Raw genomic sequence first — 22,809 nt, forward strand, 5'->3', positions numbered from 1 at the left:
ATAATGCTAAAGAAGAAAAAAAAAGAGAAGACATGCAGTGACTAACCTTTACTTCTGACTTAATCATGATTTTCTGACTTAAGCCAGATGTCTCCTATACTTTCAGAACGAGCCCGAGAAGATGTGGTCCAGTTTTTTAAGATGCTAGATGAGAACAAAGGTTGTGGAACGGATGTAGTTCCTGGTTGGATGCTGCTGAAATCTATGTTGCTTCTCTCATCTTGCAGCTCAGTAAGTAATAGATCCAGTGTTGTCTTTGTTGTTATATATTAAAATGTGAACAATTGTTTAGAATGAAAAGACTTTGCTCTAAATTTGTCTTTTGAAATGCGTTTGCAGGATATTTGGTCGTATATGAACCCAGAACTCCCTGCTGCTTTGGTCAAATGTCTCTATCTGCTTGTATGCCTTCCATCTAAAACAAAAGACATAGAGAAAACATTTGAGGAGCCTCTCACACAGGTTTTCTTTTAACAGTTCCACATTATGGCCTTTGCATTCTTAAGCTTATATGTAATTGTGGCTTACTGTGTGGCGCTGCAAAGATCTTTTTGTCTTCAAACACAAATAATTTCCCCTACTTTTGTTGTAGATTTTTCTCCAGCTTTGCTGTGAGCCAAAAAACGTGGAGAGATTGATAGAGACTCCGGAGATGCAATGTCTGATTATCGGTCTGACGTCCATGTGGGATCAAACCAGTGCAAGCTGGAGGCAGCGAGCCTCACGCATCCTCAAAGCTGTGTCTGCTGTGCCAACAAGCAGCATGGTCCCACGCCTGTTAGGTGAAGTCTTCATTATATTGTTTCTATATATTATGACTTGTCCTTCTTTAAGGCTCCAAAAATATCTTGCCTGAAATTTCAAGAAAGCGGGGCTGAGAAAGGTGTTCGCTTCACCGTATTTAAGTTTTGAGAAAAATAACAGACAATTAATGACTGTTCTCGTTTTTTTAGTTATTGGCATTTTATAAATTTTAGGTAAGGTACATGACAATTCTGAAATATTCAGAAAAATCAAAATAATTTATATGTGAGTAGGCTATTTATCACGACTTTTAAAACTAAAAGTGAGAAAACATTAACTTTACTTCTGGAATGTTTCAACCTTTCAAACTTCAAAAATTCAAAAGATTTTGAATAAAAGGGCTAATAAAAAAACAAAAAGGAAGTTGGACAACTATCTGCAAAGAAAACTAGTGAACCCTGGTGATAAGTTGATACACTTTGGCTACATCATAGAAGATCAGAGTTGCTTTTTCTGTCAACATCTGTTTATCAAGACTACAATTTCTGTTAAGGTTTGACAATCCTAAAATGGTTTTTTTTATTTTTAATGAAATAGCCTTAAGTTGAGAACTTATATTTCAAATAATTAGGCTTAAAATTGCATTCTTGAGTATTACTGCTGTTTATTTGTGACAGAAAAAAATGCCGAGCGGGCCTGCTCTAAGCTCTTAACAACAGGGAGGGGAAGGGGGGCGGGGTTGCTCCACGTTGCTCTGCAGAAACGATGTCTTAGAAAACAACACAGGTTTTTGATTTTGCCTAAAAATGGCATAACCATTATTTCAAAGAGCACTAGGAATATTTTTACAATTGATCAATTGATGAATGGAGTGGGACTTTAAAGGCTCTACCTTTTATTGTTTCGTGTCTTTTCCTCATACTGATGCTGTCACATTCTTTTTCTCAGCCAAGAATTGTGTACGTATCTGCATCCAGAACCTCTTGAACATTGGCGCTGATGTCTCAGGGCCAGTACTGGCTGAGGTGGCTGTGGCAGTTTTCAGTTTCATTAGAGACACATACCACCTCAGCCCGGACCTGTTTACCGAGTTTGACAGCAACAATGGCTACCAGGCTCTCGAGACAATTCTAAAACGGTGAGATTAAAAATCACAAACATCACTGGAGAGTAAAAAGAGCTTAGAAAATATTTGAGAAAAATGAAACATTTCTATTTAGAAGAATTGAATTATTTTGTTTGTTTTCTTAAGTTGTAGTTTTTTATTTTAAAAAACAGACAACTCTCAAATGGGAATATATATTCCTGATTTAGGAGAGTCCAAGGCATTTTGAAAGTACTATTATTATTTTGTAAATTTTGTTTCGGTCTTTTGTCTGCATAATTGTAAGCTGTGAGGAGGGGGTTTGCCTGGAAGAGTTTCGTCCTGTGGAGGAGCTTCTGGCTCTAATTGCATCTTTTACTTTTCTGGGAAAAGCTGAGCTTAAAGTGGCTCTCTGTGTAACCAACCCGCAGCCTCCAGGTTTTAAGTTTGACCCCCCCCTCACCAAAGGTAAGTCAAGTCCTTGTCAGATCCTTTTTGTAGTTATGCTCTGTCTGCCTCACCTGTATTATCTCTTATTACACCACGAGGAGGAACAATGAACCTCCCTTGCAAATGTTCACTCCAAGTCTTCTAATTAGTATCACTTGCATGGCTCAGCAAAGATGCACCCAGGGAGGGGACTGCTCCTTTGAAAAGACTGTTCACACTTCATCCCTACTTTGCACTTTTGCCCTCATATTACCAACCACAACTCAAACACGCCCTACTCTTAATTTCCCACCAACCCTGACTCCCCACTCCTTATACTGCTGCCTCGCAGCAGTGCTCAACTCCTCTCAAGTTAACAGGAAGCTGAGGTGATTATAATAATGGATTGGATTTATCTGCGCTTTTCAAGACACCCAAAGCGCTTACATTGTGTCCATTATTCATTCACTCCTCATTCATACTTGGTGATGGTAAGCTACGGTTGTAGCCACAGCTGCCCTGGGGCAGACTGACAGAGGCGTGGCTGCCATTTCGCGCCTACGGCCCCTCTGACCATCACCAGGATCATTCATGCGCATTCACACACCAGTGGAGCCGCACTGGAGGCAAGGAGGGTGAAGTGTCTTGCCCAAGGACACAACGACATTTTGGCTGGTGGGAGCGGGGATCGAACCGCCAACCCTTCGATCATTGGACGACCCTCTCAACCACCTGAGCCACTGTCGCCCTGTCTGAGATGATGAAGTGGAGGCTCTCTTTTTAACTCTGTTAGGATGCCCCACATCCATTCACCACTGGCCTACTGCAACCAGTCATCTATCATAGATGCACACACACCTCTATCAAGCACTCATGAATAGAGCTTCCACACTATACATACACTCACTCAACGGTCATCTATCACATCAAGGAGCAGATATAGCAGAGTGATCGAAAGAGAGAACAATTCAAAACCATGAAATTAATCCTTTCACCAAACAGGTTTATTAAACACTAGTGTGTTTGGGCACTAAAATCTAAGACACCTTCTAAATATTATGACAGCAAAAAAAGACAAACTTTATAGAAGTAGATTATGGTACTTTTCTTTCAAGTAATGTGTGCAAATCTGTTTGTTTTCATTCCGTTTGTCCACGTGTAACTCAGTTGCACACTGCATACCCTGAAGTTTTCTTTTTATTTGGGAAGCACTGACCTTGTCAGAACCAAACCTGATAAATCAAACAAAAATGTAACTAGTTTTGCCTTCACAACATTACAACGATCCTCCACCCATTCAAGTCCAGTATCTAATCATTTTTCAAGGACTGAAAACTTTTTAAAACCTCTCTAACACATCCTCCTTGTATCTAGGTTCAGCTGTAAAGAACCTACCCGCCTTCCATCTGCTGCAGGCCTCTATGCTGCGTTCCAATGACATTTGCCTTTGCAGCCAGCTTTTGCAAACCATACACACAATATGGAAGAGGGACCCGGCCAATTTTTTCCTCCTGGAATGGACAGTCCAGTCGATGACCCAATTGGCTGCTTGTGTGTGGAGTAAACCTCCACCTGTCCAAGAGCTTTTCTTTTCGATGCTTGAGATGGTATGATCTCCAACCTTGTGAAGAAGTTAGATGTCAGGCATTTTCTGAAGTTTTCTAAACTTTTACAGGTGTTATTTAAGATGAGTTACATACCACACGAGACCTTAAGAGCTCTACTGATTGTCCTGAAGAAGAGCTGGTCTGGAGCTTTGGCTGGTGGAGTTGCTGGGACTGAATTTGGTGTGATGGCCCTAAAGTGTTTTCACAAGTAAGCATTGCTGCTAACCACTAAGCATACTGATGTATTTTTACATATCCTACCTTTCACTTTCACAAAAAAAGAGTCTTGCATATTCTGCTCAGGTTTTCTAGCTTTTAATCGATTTATTAAGTCATGAATCTTGATTGTATCATCTGTAGAATGACTGTGCACAGCTCCATGCTAGCAGAGGTGTTGAGTGATGGGGGATTGTTGGAGTTGCTGCTGGGAGAACTTCGAAGGAGAGCCAAGATCCTCAGAAAAGCCGGCCCGTTTTCTAAAACAAGTAAGAAATATGTTTGTTCCTTCAGATTCGAAAAAATTTAAACGTGCGACTAAAAAAAAGAGTTAATGTTGGGAGTAGTATCACTGTACAAACTTTGGGGTTGGAAACAAACTCTGCTTTTGCTCAGTGCTTGAGATGTGAACAAGAGTCTCTATCTAAAGAAGTGGTACAAATCACAAAACTTTTTTTTTTTGCTTTGTACGAACTGGACCAATAATCTTTGATTTCCCAGATAAGATCTTTAAAGGCAAAAAAGAACCTTGAAGTTGCATTGCTATTTTTTTAGTTTACATTGAAAACTCATTCTAAAAATGACCAACTGGGGACCTCTTGCATACGAACAAAAGCAAAGCTTTTTATTGTACCAAAACTGTGATCTATTGTAGAATCAGGAAGCTTAAACGTAATCACAGTTGTCATTATAAAAAAACAGCGTTCCCTCGTTTATTGCAAGGGATCCGTTACATAAATAACCCTTGATTGGTGAAAATTGCACAATAGGATCATAGAAGTTTCTAGGGTGTAAAATGCCTCACTACACACGTTATACACTGTTCACTGCATTTTCACACGTATCTCTCTTGTTTAAACTCTCAAAGTTCAAACCTTTGCAGAAAAGTATTATAGAATGAAAACAAAGATCTTGTGGTGATCAAAGATTAATGTAACTCTTTCAAAATCGATACATTCTGTACAGCAGACACTTCACGGAGGAGACTGATTGACAATATCAACATAACAGCTAACCAGGATGCAGAACAAAGTTTATTGTTAAAAAAAACAAAATTGCACTGAAAAATATCCACAAAACATTGAGACTGTGAAAGGTAAACCGCATTATACCTAGGGAACACTGTGAAACAACACAGAGCAAAATAAAAACTTTAACAACCTGGGAGTGAGTAGGAAATTGCTCCCATAATGCACCTGAAAGTTGTTCACTATGGCCAAAAGAAACAAAAGGAGAATTTGCTCCCTTCTGAAACCCGCCTTTACTGGTCTTTTCGGGAACTGCAATATCACTGGAATTGTTTTAATTTGAGAGCCGAATGTGGGAGCTTCCTACACAACCTACATACTTATTGCAGTGTTGGCAAAAAGTTTGAATAATTCTTCTCAATCTTTGTTTCTTCAGATTCTCAGCAGCTGCCATGTGTGGAACAGAGTGAGCGGCTGCTCACCACCTGCATGCTTCAGCTGGTTTCAGCTCTCACTCTGCGTTCTATCAAAAATACAGGTGTGTACTTTTTTGAAATTTCCCCTCTCCTGTTATTATTTCTTAAAAGGTAGCTGCTGGGATTGCAACCTGTGTTATTTTTATTATTATTTTTGCCTGTCTGTTTCAGTTTCCATACGAGACCTTGGCATGGTTCCCTACATAAAGATCTTCTTGGACGAGGATCAGTATCGAGGTCCCACTCTGAGCATCTTGGAGCAGCTCGCTGAAATTAACGCTGATGAATTCATGAGTACAGCCATCGGAGCCCTCTGCTCCTCCACACAGCAGGAACTCAGGTTAAAACAGGACCTCTTACAGGTACTTAAAGTCCACCAGCAGCCACAGTCTAGGACACATGGTGATCTCAACTTAGCTGTAGCCTTGCTGAACATTGAATCCTTACAAAGTGTAATGCACTTAAACCATAACAGGTCTGTGAATTTATTTCCTCAGCATGTGGGACTCTGATTTAATTATTGATAAATGCAGATTGATTTGTTAAAACTGGTTAACTCTGGACCAATTTGATTAGGCCAGCAGCCCTGTGATGTGGCATTCAGACAATTACCACCTCCATAAGATCTGCTGAATGGGACAGATATCTGATTAAAGCTTTACTAAGTTATTCATCTACTGTATGTGTCCCATTTTTTTATAGATGGCAGCATAAAAGAGCACTTACTTGCTCATACTGAATGTGCTCAGTGTGTGACAGTGGGCTTGCACACATGAGCTGGTGCGTATGTGCGTGTTATTGGTGCTAACATGGTTATAGCAGGTGGCAATCAGATTGGGTACGACCTGGGTTGGCTACTGTTGAGAGCCATTGTGATTACTCCAGTTTCAGTTAATCACATTTCCCTCTGCGTTCTGTCTCCCACATTACCTACCTGATGGATTAGCTCTCTAAATTCAATAAAGCTAATGTGATTTTTTTCACCTCTGAAAACTAGTTATGTCAAGTGATTTATGATTTATCTATACCTTTCATCTATTTTTCATGACAGTGTTTTAATTTGATAGGGACATATATTAAAAGTAAAGAGCAAAGCTAAGCTTGTTTTATAATATATTTTTCTAAAAAAAAAAAAAAAAGGATCAAAATTATTTTGGTCACTTTTGTTTTTGGATGGTTTGACTCTAAATGTGGTTTGCTTTTCTAGTCTTTGCAGAGGGTGCTGGAAAACCCCAACAGCTGGGACGCCTTTAGGAAGGCAGGGGGCTTCACTGGACTGCTGTCGTTGGTGACGGACATGGAAGGGGCTCTTTCAGATCCTCCAAAGGGAGATGTGTGGAGGATGCTGGGGCATCAGCAGATATTGGAACTCCTCCTTCTTACACTGCACATCCTGGCGCTGACGGTCCATCTTCACACCGTGAATGCGCACCATTTTGAGACTGGTGGCTTTTATGACAAGCTGGCAGAAGCTTTGCTCCAGCTGGGCTGCTTCCACACTGATTGTCCCGAGACAGAGAATTGGGATGAACAAAGATGCTCCTTTCCCAAGACTGCAGCGGAAAAGCAGACTCCTGGAAGGAGCTTCTTTGAGTTTGTTGAGTTAGCAGATGCCTCTGTAACTAATCCTTCCATCACACCACAACCACATCTGCCAGTCACTCTCAAGGCTTGTGTAAGACTCCTCTTTTACCTCGAACAGTTTGCCATTGGGACCTTCTTTCCTCAGGAGTTTAAATTTGGGCAAGAGTCTTGTGATGGGTGGGATGAAGAAACAGAATCACAACAGGGACTAACAGCTTTTGAAAAAGAACACCCAGGACCTCATTCCGTCCTCTTAGGACCTGTCTCACAATCCATGGAGGGAAGTTCTAAAAGCAACACTTGCGTCAGTCCCACAGAGAATGACTATGGGTATTCTTTTTTCCTTTTAAAAGTTTCAAATGTATTTTTAAAAATAGGGATTCTTTTGAATTGACATTGAAGTTGATTGATCGGGTCATGAAAAACTTTTGTTGCGTTTGTTTCTTGCCCTTCTCTTTGTAGGTTTTATTGCAATCAGATCATTGTTCATCCAGGAGCAGTCAGAATTATCACAACTCTTCTACCAAAAGTTTTCTGTGCTGAGGACTCCCAGGTATGTTTTTTTCTTTTTGAACCAACTAGCTATTTTTATGGTCGTAGGTCACAGCATGCGCTGTGATCCTAACATCTTTTGTGTTTGATTTTAACCGTCTCAAAGCCACTGGATTTTAAAAAGTTCTCTGTTGAATAAAATGTTCCTCTTTCTCAGCTCTCTATGGATGTTCAGTTTTCTGTGGCTCACCACATTCAGTGCTTAGTCAAATCTGAGCGCAACCGACAGATAATGTGTGAGGGCGGACTGGTTTCTACTCTTCTAACATACTGTCGGAGCATGCTGCTCACCCCAAACCACCCATTGCATGTACCTGTTACACGAATCTTGGAGAAACTCTCCTCCCAGGCCATCACAGCTTCTGACTTCAGGTGACATTCACTTTGAGGTTGCTACGCTTATTTTTCCCTTCATCATGTACTCCATGTTTGAGATACATGTTTTTTTATTTTGTTAGGACGTTCCTGCGCTTAGGGAACCCTCTTATGTGTTTGGTCAAACAGGTCCAGCCAGAATCGAATCAATCAGTCGAAATACCTGATTCAAAAGGTAAACATTACATTTTCTTGACCTTTTTTTTAAGTACCATTTTTTTATTCAGTCAAATTTGTTTTTTTACTTTCTCAAACTAGATCAGCACACAGAGGTCAGTGGATCATCAGTAAAAAAACTGAAGCGGACCTTCAGCTTGTTGGAGCCATCTTTTGGATCATCCCTTCCCGTCCACCAGATCATTACTCTGGTGTCCATGACAGCACCACGAACATTCAGACCGCACCGGCTCTCCTCCTCACCCGGCTTTGTAGAGTTTGACATGAAAGAGAGCGGATATGGGTGAGAGGTTTGGCGTATTTCTATTAGTTAGAAAAGAAAACACCTTTCATGGATTACAGATAAGAGAAAACCAAATATGAACTTATGTCCTTGAAAAAACGTAAATAAAAAACTTAATCTAAGAATAACTGTTTACAAAGATTTACTAAAGTCTTGACTGTTTGTCTTTAGCTGTCTTTTCCTACCATCCTTGGCTACAGTGAAAGGCGTGACTGCCAATACGATCCCAACAGGAGGAATTGGAGGAGGTAAAGGATGAGTCCAGCTGTTTGATGTATCTGTATTTCATAATAAAGCATCTAAAGTCACTCTTGTGTTTTAGACTGCCGAGGTTTCCCACCTGCAGCTGGCCTCTCCTTTTCCTGCTGGTTCCAGATCAACAGGTTTAGCTCTGCCTGTGATTCCCATCCAGTCCGTCTGCTGTCGATCGTTCGGCACATGTCCCGAACTGAACAACAGTACATCTGCCTTTCAGTTTCATTCTCCGCCAATGATGGCTGTCTTGTCATCTCCACTGAAGAGGAAGCTTTCACATACCTCGGTAAGAGTGATGATGATTGATCATATATCTGCTATGTAAGCTACCAAATTCAAACTTAATTTATCTGGTTCAAATAATAGGTACCGGTAATTAATTTAGTGTATAAGGACACCACACACAGACATCTCCCAGAAGAAGACTAGTGGATTTAAAAGTAAACTAAAGCATTAAAAAAAGGATTTTTTTATTCCAAAAAATTCTCGCATAATTTCAAAGAAAGAGCTGATTAGTAATAATACATTTTATTTTAAAAATGGGCTTTTAAAACACATTTTATAATGAGTTAAAAACAGCACTAAAATAAACATTTTAAACAGTAAAGAACAGAGAAAATGAATAATACAATTGAGAAAAGTTACAGTTTTTAAAAAAAGGACTTGGTAACAGATGAGATTTTAAGAAAAGGAAGTGAATCAATGTTACTGATGATGGAAGTGAGTTCCAGAGATGATGAACAGAGTGACAGAAAGCTCTGCTCACCATAGATGGAGGATCTGTGGGTGGAGTGGAGTATAGAGGAGGTAAAACAAATATGGAGAGTTGGTCAGTGACCTTGCAAGTGTAATAGTGTATTTTAAACGGAATTTTGAAGTGAAGAGCTAGGCAGCTTTTGGAATTCTTCCAGGATGCGTCTGAAGTGGTAAGAGGAAGTAGTCTTTGTGATGATGGAGGTGGCAGAGATTTACACCATTTGGAGTTTATACAGGAGTTTTTGTGAAATATCATAGAGAAGAGAGTTGCAATAATCAACAAGTACAGAAGGAGCTGGATGCAATCAGCAAAACACTGAAAATGGATGTTAAATTTATGGAATATGTTGCCAAGAGGAAGGAGATGGATGACGAGGATTAGGGACCCCAAGATAGCGCTTTGGGGTACACCTGAAGTGGCAGGGAAAGGGAAGAAATGAAAAGGTTTTGAGCAAGATGAACTGAAAACAATTTTTAAAATTAAGTGAAACTAACTGTAGGGGTGTCCAGGTAATGCTGATAGAGGAAAGCTGATGGAGGAAGATACACACAAAAACATCCACAGTTGGAAATATCATCCACACCTTTTTTTTATTTTTGGGGAGATGGGATTGGGGTTAAAATGCAACAATGAATTTTGGAATGAACATGTAGGTTGGAGATTTGCAGATTGACATGATTCAAATCAGTGGAATCTGTACCAGATTAGAAAAAAATGTATGAAATTGGTAAAGAGAATATGTCAAGATAACAAAGACAACTATCTGTCTGGCAGACATGATGGAGCCAGAGGTTTCCACCCCAACTTCTTTGTCTACATCCTTGAGGTTCCGCTGTTCAAGCATGCTGGTCCCAGGTCAATGGCACCATCTGACTGTCGTCATGGCCAAAGACATGAAGAAGAGCTGCGTGACCACAGCCTACTTTAATGGCAAGGCAGTGGGGACAGGGAAGGTAAGACAGGAGGAAGTGATTATGTTTAAAACTTCAATTACATGTCTTACTTTTTCATCACCTCTAATTGATGGCCAGATGAAGTACATCCAACAATTCCCTGGTCATTACGTCTCCATGGACCCCACTGCTGTGATTGATGTGTATGGAGTAATGGGGACCCCAGCTCCCTGGAAGGAGCATGCTGCTTTGGTGTGGCGAGTGGGACCTTCTTATCTCTTTGAGGAGGCTTTAAGCTCAGAGGCTGTGACTGTTGTATACACACAAGGTACAGCATACCTTGGCAACTTCCTGGCTTTACACAACACTGGTGAGTCGCAGGATTCCGGCACCAAATCAGATTCATATTTTTGTTTTTCTTTGTTGACAAAGTTTCCTGAGTCAGATCTTCAAATGCATTCCACCCCTATAAAATATTGTTTTAGTTTTATCGAGTATTTACATGTAGGTAAAGCGTTTATTTTTCTTGAACAAAAGTTGGATACTTAAACTTTAACCAAAATATAGACTCTGCATCACTCACCTACATTTACTGATGTTTTCATCCAGGTCTTGACCCGGATGCCCGGCCTGTCCCGCTCAGGATGGTTTCTGAGGAAAGGATCTCCTTCGGTATCAACCCAGCAGTTTCCACCTTAACAACAGTGGCACAGATCAGGGAGGATTACAATGAGGTGGACTGCAGACTCATAGCTAAAGAGGTAAAGATGATAGAATCTGTCCTGACCAGGTGTTTTCAGGGTTTTGAATTGACACAGCACTAACTGTGTGATTGTAGATGGGGATAACATCTCGAGATCAGTCCACTCCTGTCTTTCTTGCTTATAACATCAGCCACCACCTGAGTGGAACAGCTCGTACAATAGGAGCCGCCCTGATTGGACATTTTGGTAAATTCTGGTCTTTTGAAAAGTTTCTTTTTCCTAGTTGTTTTTTCTGAAAAGCTTTTGGACCTCTTCCTCGTAGGCGTGCGGAAATTCATCCCCAGCTTTCCCTCCAACGGGTTTCTGTATGCTGGTGGACCTGCTGTTGCTCTCAGCCTGGTAGCAATGGCATCAGATGACAGCTCTTTGTATGCAGCTGTAAAAGTCCTTCTTTCTGTCCTGGAGACGAACTCTGCCATGCAGCAGGAAATGCTCCGAATTAATGGATACAAGGTTTGTGGGAAGTTTTTCCATCAGAGCATTCGGAAAAAAAATCTATTCATCTAATTTTGTGATCTGTCATCATTTGCTTTCCTTGTAGCTGTTAGCTTTCCTTTTAAAGATGAAGGGCAGCCTCGTCAGCTGTCGAACCCTTCAGTTGATCCTGTGTCTTTCGAGTTCGGTGGAGCTAAGCTGTGGCACTGGATGTATCCAGAATGTACCTGCTTTCCAGGCTCTGCTATGTGACCTGGAGGTAAACATCTGCAAGGACCTCAAATGTTAGCAGACACAGGGATTCGACAGCATTGTTTTCTTTATCTGGTAAAGCTTCTCTAAACAATTATCAAAGTGTCATTTCTGCATTTACAGGTGTGGCAGAACACATCGGACCGTCTGGACTTTTCTGTTTTAAACTACTTTGCTGAAATCCTGAGCTCTTCAAGGTCATTACCACAACTAAAAACATCTGACACCATCTCACAGAAAGTCCTTTTAGATTTTTAATCATATAATTAACACAAAGTATGTAGAAAATAATTAGGGAACTTCTATTTTCAGTTTGATGACAGACTTCATTATATCATCATAGCAGAAAGACAGAAATAGTCTGAGAAGCATTCACTAGGATCAAGGAGACCGAAGAGGAATGTGTGGATAATTTACATGTCCTGCTGCTTGAAGGATGTTTGATTGATGCCGCTGTGGTTTCTGTTCTTTTTGTGTCTTTGGCAGTGATAACAAAAATGCTGCGGTCATGCACAGTGTTGGGCTCCTGCCAAAACTGCTCTTTGAGCTGACTGATCCGGCCATCACAGTCCAGAAGGTCAAGATTATTTGTTGTGTCGTAACATTCCTCCTAAAAGCCCAATTGAGTCCACTGGACATTAGCAGGTGAAGTGAACCATCAAATTGCTTTTGATGTTTTCTTAAAATTATCTTAATGTCGTGTGAAATGTCTTTTTTTTTTTTCATTTTTTAAATCATCAGATTGGGCCTCTTCCTAGTGTACACACTCCCACCTTCTAGTACTAAGACTGAAATCAATGAGATGGATGACGTCGCTCTTATGCAGGATACGTCAGGTACGCCAAAACAAAAATAGAGCCATGAAATATGACTTAAATTAAATTAGTTTTATTGTTGAATCTTGTCTTTTGGGTTCTACAGCTCAGAATTCTGCTGTAGCCAGCCTCATCTGTATCCGTAACCAGATGCTGCTTGTACTTTGTGAAATTCTCGCCTCTGACAGTTCTCTGAGAGAAAAGTGAGTGTCACTTAAAATCACCTTTACTGCAAAAACAAATGTTCTTTTTGCATTGTTAAGAGCATGAGCAGAAACATTAACCTGCACTGTCTTATTTTTCTAATCTTCTCCCTACCAGTCAACAGAAAACAGTGTTTGAATCCCTTGGCAGTGATTGGTTCCTGCTCTTCCTTCAGGGCCATCTTCATCCATCCACATTGAAACTGGCTCTTGTTCTGCTCACCCGGTTTCTGTCGTGTCCCGACAGACGGAGCAGTTTCAGAGAAGGGGTGTTCCTCGGAACCCTTGCAGATGATGCTAAGGGACCTTTGCTGATCATTGGTGCACACATTTGATTTTTTACTATCTTTCTTTCCATGCTGCCTGTTAAATAGTAATTTTTGTTGCTGTATTCGGAATTAAATTTCAGCATTCACACAATTATGATTAGATTTTGTAAGGGGGTGTGTGGTGCCACAAAAGTTGGAGCTACAAAAGTTAAACCTACTTTTACAAACCAGAGGGAAAAAAAGTATGCAAATAAATAAAAACTAATTTAAATAGATTCAAAAGTCATTTCCAAAATTGCTGGACCCTGAATTTGTTTGGGGTTTTAGTGTTGTATAGTTTTGAAATCTGTCTTAAAGATTTAATGTCTGACATATTTCTTTGTTACCAGACAACCTTCGAGGCCATCTTTGGTCCTGCGAGCTTCTGAGTGGCACATGTCCAGGTTTTGTTCTACTTCAGGAGCTGCTGATCAAAAACGTTCACCTGCCTCAGGTGTATGGAGCTCTGGCTGCTCTGCTGTTGGGGAAGACGGTCACTTACACTGTAGATGAAAAGGTAAATATTTGTTTAAAGAGAGTTTTTCCTCCTATCCATAAGCTTATTCGTCATGCTGTTATTTTTTTTGGCCTAGGGATACCTTGATGACATCATCCAGTCTGAAATTGACACCCAAGCCGGCACTCCTGCACAGCCGCTCTGTGCTGACGCTGCAGTATTACTATTGGAATTAGTTAAAGTCATCATAACACAGGTTAAATAGACAATGTTTGAATAATCAATTCAGATGTTCTCAAATTCTTTAAATTAATTTTAACGAGGTTTTAATTTTTTCAAAGCCTACTTGTTCAGCTCAGCTCAGGGGAGTTACTGATGAATCATGGAGGACACAGTTTCCAGCAAATGTGATGCAGTTCCTGTGTCTCCTTCATAACCTGCGGCCGAGAGACCCATTGTGGGTGTCGTCAACATTCTTGTATGCTCTTGTTTCCGCAGCGTTCCCTATGGAGGCTTCTGAGGTGTGTGTGCTGCTCTAGCTTTAGATCTTGAATTTTTTTTCAGGCATGACTTTATTGGTTTGGTTTATGAATTCTCTCAGGTGGTCACTGAAGCTAACACAACAAATGAAACCGACAAGACAACCAGTTGTCATCAGAGCAGGAAGCCTCTGTTGGACTTCCTGCGTATTGTGCTGATGGACAGCCTTCTTAATGTGTCTGCCAGCTCCAACACACATCCAGTTGTTCTGCTACTGCAGGTAAATTCTTACTAAAAACATTGCTTTCAGAATTTCAAAGTAACTTGGAGCACATACTAATAAATTCCACGCTGTTCTGCTTGTTAAATTCAGTTTCCTGCAAAAAATATTTTCCTCCAGAAGGTGCCACTCTATGCTAAGATACTAGACAAGGCAGAGTGGAGGCACTGTGGAAGCTTTTACTTGCAGGAATAGATTGTCCAGCACATTTCTGCGCCAATTAATTAAGCAAGCGTAACCTTGTAACCTTTGCATAAAATCCCACAAATCCTAATAAAACAAAAAATGCTGATGCACGTCAAAGTGTTTAGATTTAACTTTATTATTATTACTTACTGACCTATTTAAATGTTGCAGTTTTCCCCTGATGACACATCGCAGGAGCTCAGGCTGAGTTTTCAGTCTGAGTTGGTTGAACTGATCATGAACATCATCCGCATGCTCAGTCATGATGAAGACAACAACACTCATCTCAGTCCAAAAGGTAAAATAACAACACATTTTCCAAAAAACAAACAAAAAAAATATTAATGGAAAATGAGTTAATGATTCTTTTTTTCACCTATCAGGCAGTAAGAATCAGACACAGGAAGGACAGATGGGCATCTTCATGGAGAACGTGGTGGTTTTTAGTAAGACTTTGCTGCAGAATCTTTATGATGGAACATTTGCTGGAGACTCCCAGACTTTACTACATTTTCTTGCAGATCAGATCTTGGCGGTAAGACAGTTGCAAAGCCTTTATTGTTTCAAGCTGATGGTGATTTGGATTATATATAATGTTCGCCATGTCTGCACCCTTTTTTTTTTTTAATTCTAGACTGTGGAAAATGGCCAGACTCACAAAGAGAAGACAGTGTTGGCTCTGTACTCGTGCACCAACAAAGTCCTGCTTTATTTCTTATCTCAACAACGGCGTTCCCAAGATGACAAGGAAGAAGTCATCAGGGCCTTGCAGACTTTCATGGAACGCTGGGACGTCGTCATGGCGACTTACAATGCAAATGTGAATTTTATTACTTGCCTTCTTCATTGTCTGTTGCTGATTAGCTCTGGCAGGTAATGGAGATACTTTATTAAGGTTGTTAGCAGTTCAAAGCTTGATTTAGTAGTCTTGACACAAAAACTTTCATGTAGCTATCCTGAAGGTTTTGGATGTGCAGCACAAAAAGTGTGTCCGGTGAAAACCCAGCATTCTTCAGACCTCATCAGTGGAGAAGACAGAACAGGTTTGATGCTGAGAATGACGGTTTCTTCATTTTTCTCCTGCATTCTGGACAGATTTGGTGTGACAGGTGTTTATGATGTAGTTTGCGTTCCAGATGACAAACAGCTTGCTAATTTGGCAGAGGCCTGCTGGTCAAAAGTTATTTCTGAGAGGCAGCGAATGCTTGAAGAACACTATAAGATGGAGATCTCTGCAAGCCACGTAACAGGCAAACCTACACGTATGGTCGACGTCAGCCCTCTGTGGGAGGAAATGGCACGCGATATCTGGCTGCTGCACACAGGTTTCCCTTAGTTTTACAAATAAAATTCAGAAGGAGACGTTTGACTGCTTTGGTGATGGCTTTTGTTACCTTCCAGATTCAGAGAAGAAGAAACTGTCTAGAACGTCTCAAAAGAAGTTTGATAGCAGTGCACCGTCGGTTTTAAGGAAAGGTCAAGAGTCTGTGAAAGCAGAGGTATGCCCCCACACGGTTCCACCTCTGTTTTTGGTTCTCACTGAAACACAATTGCAAATGCTAATCATCTTTCAGGAAAGTGTTGTTTTACCTTCAGCAAGGTAAAACCAAGAGCTTTTTGCGAAACTCTCACATCAAAGTCACAACAGTGTGTGCTGTGGGCCATCCTGCCCTCTGGGGGTGTTTGATTATTTCTTTAAAAAGATTTGGATTATCACAGCTGAGTGCCCCTGAGCGCGCTGCGTAATTGATATCAGTTAGACCTAGGCGGGAACGCTCGCCACAACACACTGTTTGCTGCTGAAGGTTAAAGACGCCTTTATTGTTGTTTTTTACCCCCGAAACACGTGGCCCACATCATTAGTTCCCCCACAACGCTTAAGACGCTGAGCCATCTGGAGCAGGGAGCTGGGACATATTACTCAGGCACACAGGCATGAAATTACCGTGTCTGTGTGTCTGTCTCACAGCCGCAGAAATTCTGTGTGTGTTCTTGTTTGTGCATGTCTCTTGCCCAAAAAAAATCCTGTTGGCAATTACAGTGGTATCAATCCGATGAAAACATTATTCATTTGATGTTATTCTTTATCATATCAGTCTTTGACAGGCCATCAGAGAGGATGATGAATTGTTTTTGGGTCCACATTGCAAGAAAAAATGATTAGGTTTCCTTTTCTTTCTTTTTCTCCTGCAAAGAAAAGTGGCTTGCTTTGGTCAGCTGATACCTTTTTTTTGTTTAACTATCCTGATGAAGAAATTACAAAGTCATTAATTAATTTCAGGATCATGAACTTATTACCTTCATTTGGCGATTTATGAGCTTACACCGTCTTTGAATCCACAGCAATGCAATGCAATTTGTTGCTCTCACAAATCTAGTTTTGATTGAAAAAAAAGTTTTCGCTGTAGGTAATGAATGAGACTACAGAGACTGATTGCAACACTGCGTCCTCAGTTAGGCTTCAGCGCAATTCTTTCAGAAATTTATTTCATCAGCCAATGCAGTTTCCATAATCATATCTGTGTCCTCATATTAGAAAGATAATTAACAGCACTAATGATCACGTTAAGTTCATTACACATTCACTGCCAGCTCAGAATGAAGTTGACATTATGTTGCCTTATCATCAAAGGTGGCTTATTGTTGGGAAGTCATTAAAATGGAAATGAGTGTGATGTTTTGATGTTAATTGCAGAGGGAAGAGATGATTTATGTATTTAATGCAGCATTTAAAAAGCCAAGGAGGTTCCTATCTGCTAAATAGGGTAATTAATGCTATATATTACTTATGTTTGTCCAAATGAAGGAATGAAATTAGAGATGACGACACAGGCTTGCAGTTTATCTGGCCTAACACAGCTCTAGCTTGCAAACTTCATTATTTCTCTTGTTTGCGTCTGTAATATTCCCATAATCCTCTGCCACAATACTCTGACATTTACGTTTTTGCAGGCTTCTTATTTTAGTTCCCAATCAGATATTTGAAACTTTTTTAAATTTGTCAACTTTTATGCTCTGTAAAAAATCTCACATTTTTGCAGTACTTTTTATGCCAAAGTGTTTCCTCCGTTTTTATTGTTGTTTCATTCATGTTTTGATATTGCCAAACTCTTAATTGGCATCTGTAAATAAAACTTGATATAAAGAGTTACTGGATGTTCGCTCACTCAATTAAATGGCTTTCCTGGGTCAGCTGTGAAGATGGACACATGTTGTTTCACTGGTCTCTGAGCGAGAACTGCTGTGATGATGGGCTTAATGAAGCAGTTAACAGTCAGAATACGATCCCAGTGTGTCCGCTGAACATGAGCATCCTGCAGTGTCAACACGGCTCCATTTTGCGATTTTCATTTCTTTTCTCTCTTAATCGACAAAAATAAATACAGACGCGCACAATAAAGGCGCGCACACAAAGTTACCTTGCCCTTGATTGTGGTGTGGCTCAGCAATATTAACGTTTATGTTAATTGCATCACACCAACAAATGATTACATTTGCAGACAGGGTTATTGTAAGACTGTAGCCACTAGCTTATTTTGCCCAGTGAATGCAATTTAGAACAGATGTAATTGTGTGAATGCATTGTAATTGCATAAGGAAACAACAATGCCATTATGCATATACAAATTTATGTGATCTCAGTGTGTGCGCGCATGCAATATAAGCCAGGCGAAGAGTGATTGCAGTGTCTCTCTTTTCATTTGCAGCCATTTTCACTTCTGTTTCTTGGTAGGAATTTCTCTCAAACATGGAGTCACACCGGCAGAGAAGCCACAGCACCTTTGACAACATGAGGAAAAACGACTCACAGGTTTGACTGCCCAAATCAGCTTTATTAGGAGGCAAAAAAGGATTTGTTTTAATATGTGTCTGTCTGTATGATTTCATCCTGACTTATGACCTCCTGTTAGTTGCGAGCTGCTGAGTGGGAACAAACAAGCTCCCTCTGGCTGAGTGTGGAGGCCGAACTGCTGAGGGAAAGAGCTGTCTTTGGCCCTGGACCGGGGGTGCTGCTGAGCCAAGACTGGATGCAAGACTCCACTGAGGGGCCCAATCGGACCAGACTACGCATTCGCAGAAAAGCACTGAGACATTCAAAACCGGTATGTTATTTCGGGTCTCAGCATGTTCTCAGTGTTTAGTTTAGGTTGTTCGTAAAAGAAAGTTAAACGTTTTACCATTGTCAAGTTTTCGTTTTGTTGCCATTAGCAGTTTTAAGAGTCCTTCTTAAAATGTTTTTAAGAATCAGTTTATTAACACTCACTTTACCTGAACTACTAGAATGACCATGGCAGTCATTTTGACTGGGACACTAAATAAAAACCATAATAATTGTTCCACTGTCATGGAAGATTAATCTTTCCAATTCATGGCAACCTCAATAATTATTATTTTTGTCTCTCTTGGGTTTAACATGAAGCTTTAAATAGGATGTAGCTTCACAGAGCATTAAAAAGAGATAATATAACAGGAAAAAGATCAGAAAAAGGAAGCACATAGTGACTTATGACCATTTGACTGCCATGGCCATTTGTGATAGTAGTCCTCAGTTCTCTTTGGTATCTTGACATTTGAATGATAAAACAATGTTAGAATAAACTATACAACAAATCAAAATGACTGCCTTGGTAGTTCTAGTGTTAAATATGGATATCCTTATACTAGTTTTATATCTGTGGGGGAAAAACACTACAAATGAGAATAAAAATAGTAAAGCTGCATAATTCATAAAAATAGCAGTGAAAACGAAAGTAAGACAATTAAATTAAAACAATTAAATTGGAACAACCAAACAATTAAATTGGATGTAAATCTAAGTTAGTTTGCTCTTTACCTAAAAATGCAAGATTTAATCTTTAAACCAGCAAATCAGTTTTTTAATTTAATTTTTAGGTAAAAAAGTAAGAATCTATTAATAAAATGTCCATTTTTCTTATTTCTTGTAAGTTAAAACGTTTATTTAAAATCTAAACTAACTGGAATGAAACTTGATAAAGGATGAAACTTGATAAAGGATATTTATTGGATTAATGCTGAATGGGACATTTACTCAAATAGGCTTGTTAACTTCTAATTAACTTTTAATGATCTAATGTGTTTTCACACCAGGTGCTAGGAATGTTATCTGTTGCCTTAAGGACTGACGATAAAAACAGAGCAAGAGGTGATGCAGGTAAAAGAAAATATATTTATTTTGTAGGCTAACGTATTTACTTTTTCAAAGCAAACTACATTTAGTTCTTTGATTCGATTATATATCACTAAACCTCATTTTCTAAACAACAGAGCCAAAAATCTTGTGTGAAGCTGCAACAGACGAGGAAGCAGAGGAAGGACTGTCCTGCGACCGTCTGACGTTCTTCCCTGCTCTGACTGAGGCCCCTGCAGTCACAGAGGATCCGGACGGCCCTGAACCTTGCTCCTCCTTACAAGACTGTCAGGATATACGCAGCATCCTGCAGGAGATGGACCCTGGAGAAGAGGTACTACTACACGGGGTGATGTGTTTGGTAATATGCCTGGCTAAAAATGTATTTCTAATTCAGGCGGAAATCCCTCCCACTCTGCTAATCTTCAAATTCCGAATTATCTGATGCAGTCTAAGGGTTTCTAGTAGCCCAGTGCTGCTATCAGAATTACATCTTTCCTCATTAGTTTAATACTTTAATGTTGGGGCCCAGCACAGCTCTCCTCGTTCCTACAGTGGGTAAGAAATCAGTGTACGTGTTGACTCTCATCACTCCGGCAACCAGCCGCGTCTTTTAATGTTTCTGACAGAAGTATTAATAAAAGCAGTAGGAGGTGATGCGGGCTGTCTTTTATCCGCTTAGTAAGTGTGGGATGTGTGTGAGAGTGTCCTGTTGTCTTGCAGTGGTTCAGTTCATGACTCCTGCTGAGCTTCCTGTCAAATGAACACAGTCATTAGCTCTGAAAAATGCACACACACACACACACTCAGCCATGCACTCGCAGGCTGATACTCACACAAATGGAGACCCACTCATAATTAGTTTGCCAGCTCCAATAGTGTGATTATGACAATAATGTGTGTGGGGAGAAATCAATGGTCTGACGTTAGTCTCTCAGTTGATATAAGTCCTCCTTTTCTCTTCTCCTTACTGTTATCAGCTAAATTACTCACTGAAAAATAATGTGCAACTGCCTAGATTGTATTCAGGAAATAAGTTTCTTGCTAATAAATTTTGATTAAAATAAATTAATTTGGTTTAATCTTGTCATTGTTTGTCAGTTTGGACTCCTCTAAGGACCCGGATTTAGCTCACTAGCTTGAGTAGCTGAGAATCACTCACCTTGACTCCTGGTATTCGCTTTCTCATGGTAACTGCCCTTATCAATCATAACATATCTGTGTGTGTGCATTAGGACAAGAGCTTCTGATCACTTATCTGGTTTCCAATTGGGAGTGCGACAGTGATTAATTCTCCTAATAACAGCCAGGCAGGACCTCTCCTCGTCCACCAAGAGTGTGACGGGGTGTCAGAGAGTAGCTATAGCGTGATTTGATTAGTATAAATTGTGTGGAGCCTGCGGGTGTGTTTTGGACCCCATATGGTTTTTGTTTTGACGTCCCAGAGGGCCTGCAGTGGGGGCCAGCACCAGAAAATTGCCAGGTGCACGAACCCTGTTGTGAAATGAAGGGTGGCAATGGAATTATGCACGCATTATCACAATGCAGTTATCATTAGCTAACGCCACTGCTGATTTGAGCATGAAAAGAGGAGCAGGCCTCCTCCTCCACATCAATCACCTCTGATAATGAAGTGTTCAAGAGCATCTTTTTAATAACGACTAAAATAAGTCATTAAAACGATCAATCAAGAAAAAGGGTGAAGTGCTTGTGAGACATGAAAGTGCAAATGACTGCTGTACGTTCTTTCTTTGTAGATTAAAGCAAAGATGTGTGTGGTGATAGTGAGCAGCCTCAGCATCACTGAAGGGTTGTTGCTGTTTGGAAAGGAGAGCCTGCTGCTGTGTGAGGGATTCACACTGAGCTCTTTGGGCGATGTTTGCTGCAGAAGACACCATCCCAGCAGGTAAAGCTGTGTGTTTTTGTCGCAAAATTTGCAATGTCTTGGAATTTTTTCTAATTTAATGCATTTTTCTTGTCAGTGTCAAAGATTCTTTCCTTTCCACCATGCTGAACAAAGAGTTGCCACCAGCAAGCTGCAGATGCTGGCCCTATGAGGACATCAAGGAGGCCCGCTTCATGCGGTTCCTTTTAGAGGTCAGATATCAGAATATTCCCATGGATGCTTTTATTAATAAAAAAAAATCATACCTGCACAAAAATCCCCTAGACTGTCATTGGTTTCAATAAATCCAATTTTTTAAACAAACATAACCATTTTAATTTTGGAAATAATATTTAAAAACATTTTTATTGGTTAGAGTAGCAACAAATTTCTTATTTTATTTTGAATTTTAGTACTTTGCGCTTTGCAACTAACATATTCCAGTAGCTAATAGTATCAAGTCTTACAATTTTAAAACAACAGAAATCATGAGTTCACCTAGTTTTTGGACATTTTTGCAAATGAATGTTGGATTTCAGGAGATAAAATTCATGAAAATATGTTGTAATACAAATTTTTAAATGATGTTTTTTAACAAATTGTTTATATTTACAGTCTGAGCTTTAAATAATATACATTTTAATACATGTGGGTTTGACTGGATGTGTCTTTTAAACATTTCTCATGTTTTTTAATTATTTTTTTAGAATATCCTTGAATCCTGAAAAGAAGAATCCACAAATTTAAACTTTTGATTTTAACATGTGAACACAATGTGTGAAAGAAGAAAAATGGGCCACCAATTAATCCAACAACACCTAAATGTTTGATTTAAAAATAAATAATTGTAGTAGATCATCTAAGTTCATTTACTGATATAAAGAAAACAAAGACTTAAAAGATATATAAACCTGGAGAAATAATTCAAATAAAGAACAGTGTCTTCTGTCTCACAACAGGACAACGCTATTGAGATCTTCATGAAACAAGGACACACCGTTTTTCTTGTATTCCTCAATAAAGACCACGTTTCTGCATACAAAAGGTATTTTATTTTGTGCACACAAGCCTAAAAGTCTACATTTTACTATCCAGTTAACTAATCTCCTCCTCCTCTGGCTTCAGGATGAGCAGGGTTGTGCCTGCATTAAAGGGCAGAGCGGTTTCCGAGGTCATTGCTAACGCCAAGTAAGTC

General features: G+C 39.8%; 1 protein-coding gene across 4 annotated transcripts in view; it reads left to right on the plus strand.

The window, feature by feature from the left end:
* wdfy4 (WDFY family member 4) overlaps window positions 1–22,809 on the plus strand; it is a 39,422-nt gene that overhangs the window by 3,383 nt on the left and 13,230 nt on the right. For 3 of the 4 annotated variants that reach the window (XR_013647823.1, XR_013647824.1, XM_020709618.3), the window contains exons 4-49: window positions 107–231; window positions 340–462; window positions 593–782; window positions 1,693–1,882; window positions 2,136–2,296; window positions 3,632–3,864; window positions 3,933–4,072; window positions 4,225–4,349; window positions 5,485–5,586; window positions 5,696–5,886; window positions 6,732–7,438; window positions 7,571–7,661; window positions 7,818–8,032; window positions 8,119–8,210; window positions 8,294–8,495; window positions 8,667–8,743; window positions 8,818–9,036; window positions 10,282–10,460; window positions 10,539–10,770; window positions 11,010–11,161; window positions 11,239–11,350; window positions 11,427–11,617; window positions 11,706–11,858; window positions 11,975–12,048; window positions 12,338–12,496; window positions 12,593–12,687; window positions 12,773–12,869; window positions 12,988–13,190; window positions 13,528–13,694; window positions 13,771–13,890; window positions 13,976–14,155; window positions 14,236–14,394; window positions 14,752–14,878; window positions 14,964–15,115; window positions 15,215–15,453; window positions 15,532–15,623; window positions 15,705–15,905; window positions 15,982–16,079; window positions 18,314–18,391; window positions 18,492–18,683; window positions 19,690–19,753; window positions 19,867–20,063; window positions 21,487–21,635; window positions 21,712–21,826; window positions 22,574–22,659; window positions 22,740–22,802. Coding sequence is in view for 2 of the 4 variants with exons in the window: in XM_020709618.3 (XP_020565277.1) it covers window positions 107–231; window positions 340–462; window positions 593–782; window positions 1,693–1,882; window positions 2,136–2,296; window positions 3,632–3,864; window positions 3,933–4,072; window positions 4,225–4,349; window positions 5,485–5,586; window positions 5,696–5,886; window positions 6,732–7,438; window positions 7,571–7,661; window positions 7,818–8,032; window positions 8,119–8,210; window positions 8,294–8,495; window positions 8,667–8,743; window positions 8,818–9,036; window positions 10,282–10,460; window positions 10,539–10,770; window positions 11,010–11,161; window positions 11,239–11,350; window positions 11,427–11,617; window positions 11,706–11,858; window positions 11,975–12,048; window positions 12,338–12,496; window positions 12,593–12,687; window positions 12,773–12,869; window positions 12,988–13,190; window positions 13,528–13,694; window positions 13,771–13,890; window positions 13,976–14,155; window positions 14,236–14,394; window positions 14,752–14,878; window positions 14,964–15,115; window positions 15,215–15,453; window positions 15,532–15,623; window positions 15,705–15,905; window positions 15,982–16,079; window positions 18,314–18,391; window positions 18,492–18,683; window positions 19,690–19,753; window positions 19,867–20,063; window positions 21,487–21,635; window positions 21,712–21,826; window positions 22,574–22,659; window positions 22,740–22,802 (7,309 nt within the window). In the remaining 2 variants the exon portion in view is untranslated. The remainder of the gene's footprint in view (window positions 1–106; window positions 232–339; window positions 463–592; window positions 783–1,692; window positions 1,883–2,135; window positions 2,297–3,631; window positions 3,865–3,932; window positions 4,073–4,224; window positions 4,350–5,484; window positions 5,587–5,695; window positions 5,887–6,731; window positions 7,439–7,570; window positions 7,662–7,817; window positions 8,033–8,118; window positions 8,211–8,293; window positions 8,496–8,666; window positions 8,744–8,817; window positions 9,037–10,281; window positions 10,461–10,538; window positions 10,771–11,009; window positions 11,162–11,238; window positions 11,351–11,426; window positions 11,618–11,705; window positions 11,859–11,974; window positions 12,049–12,337; window positions 12,497–12,592; window positions 12,688–12,772; window positions 12,870–12,987; window positions 13,191–13,527; window positions 13,695–13,770; window positions 13,891–13,975; window positions 14,156–14,235; window positions 14,395–14,751; window positions 14,879–14,963; window positions 15,116–15,214; window positions 15,454–15,531; window positions 15,624–15,704; window positions 15,906–15,981; window positions 16,080–18,313; window positions 18,392–18,491; window positions 18,684–19,689; window positions 19,754–19,866; window positions 20,064–21,486; window positions 21,636–21,711; window positions 21,827–22,573; window positions 22,660–22,739; window positions 22,803–22,809) is intronic. The other variant, XM_011484495.4, reaches the window with a different exon arrangement.

The sequence above is a fragment of the Oryzias latipes genome, chromosome 15 (assembly GCF_053564925.1).
Source record: "Oryzias latipes strain Hd-rR chromosome 15, Olatipes_Hd-rR_3.1".
Classification (NCBI taxonomy): Eukaryota; Metazoa; Chordata; class Actinopteri; order Beloniformes; family Adrianichthyidae; genus Oryzias; species Oryzias latipes.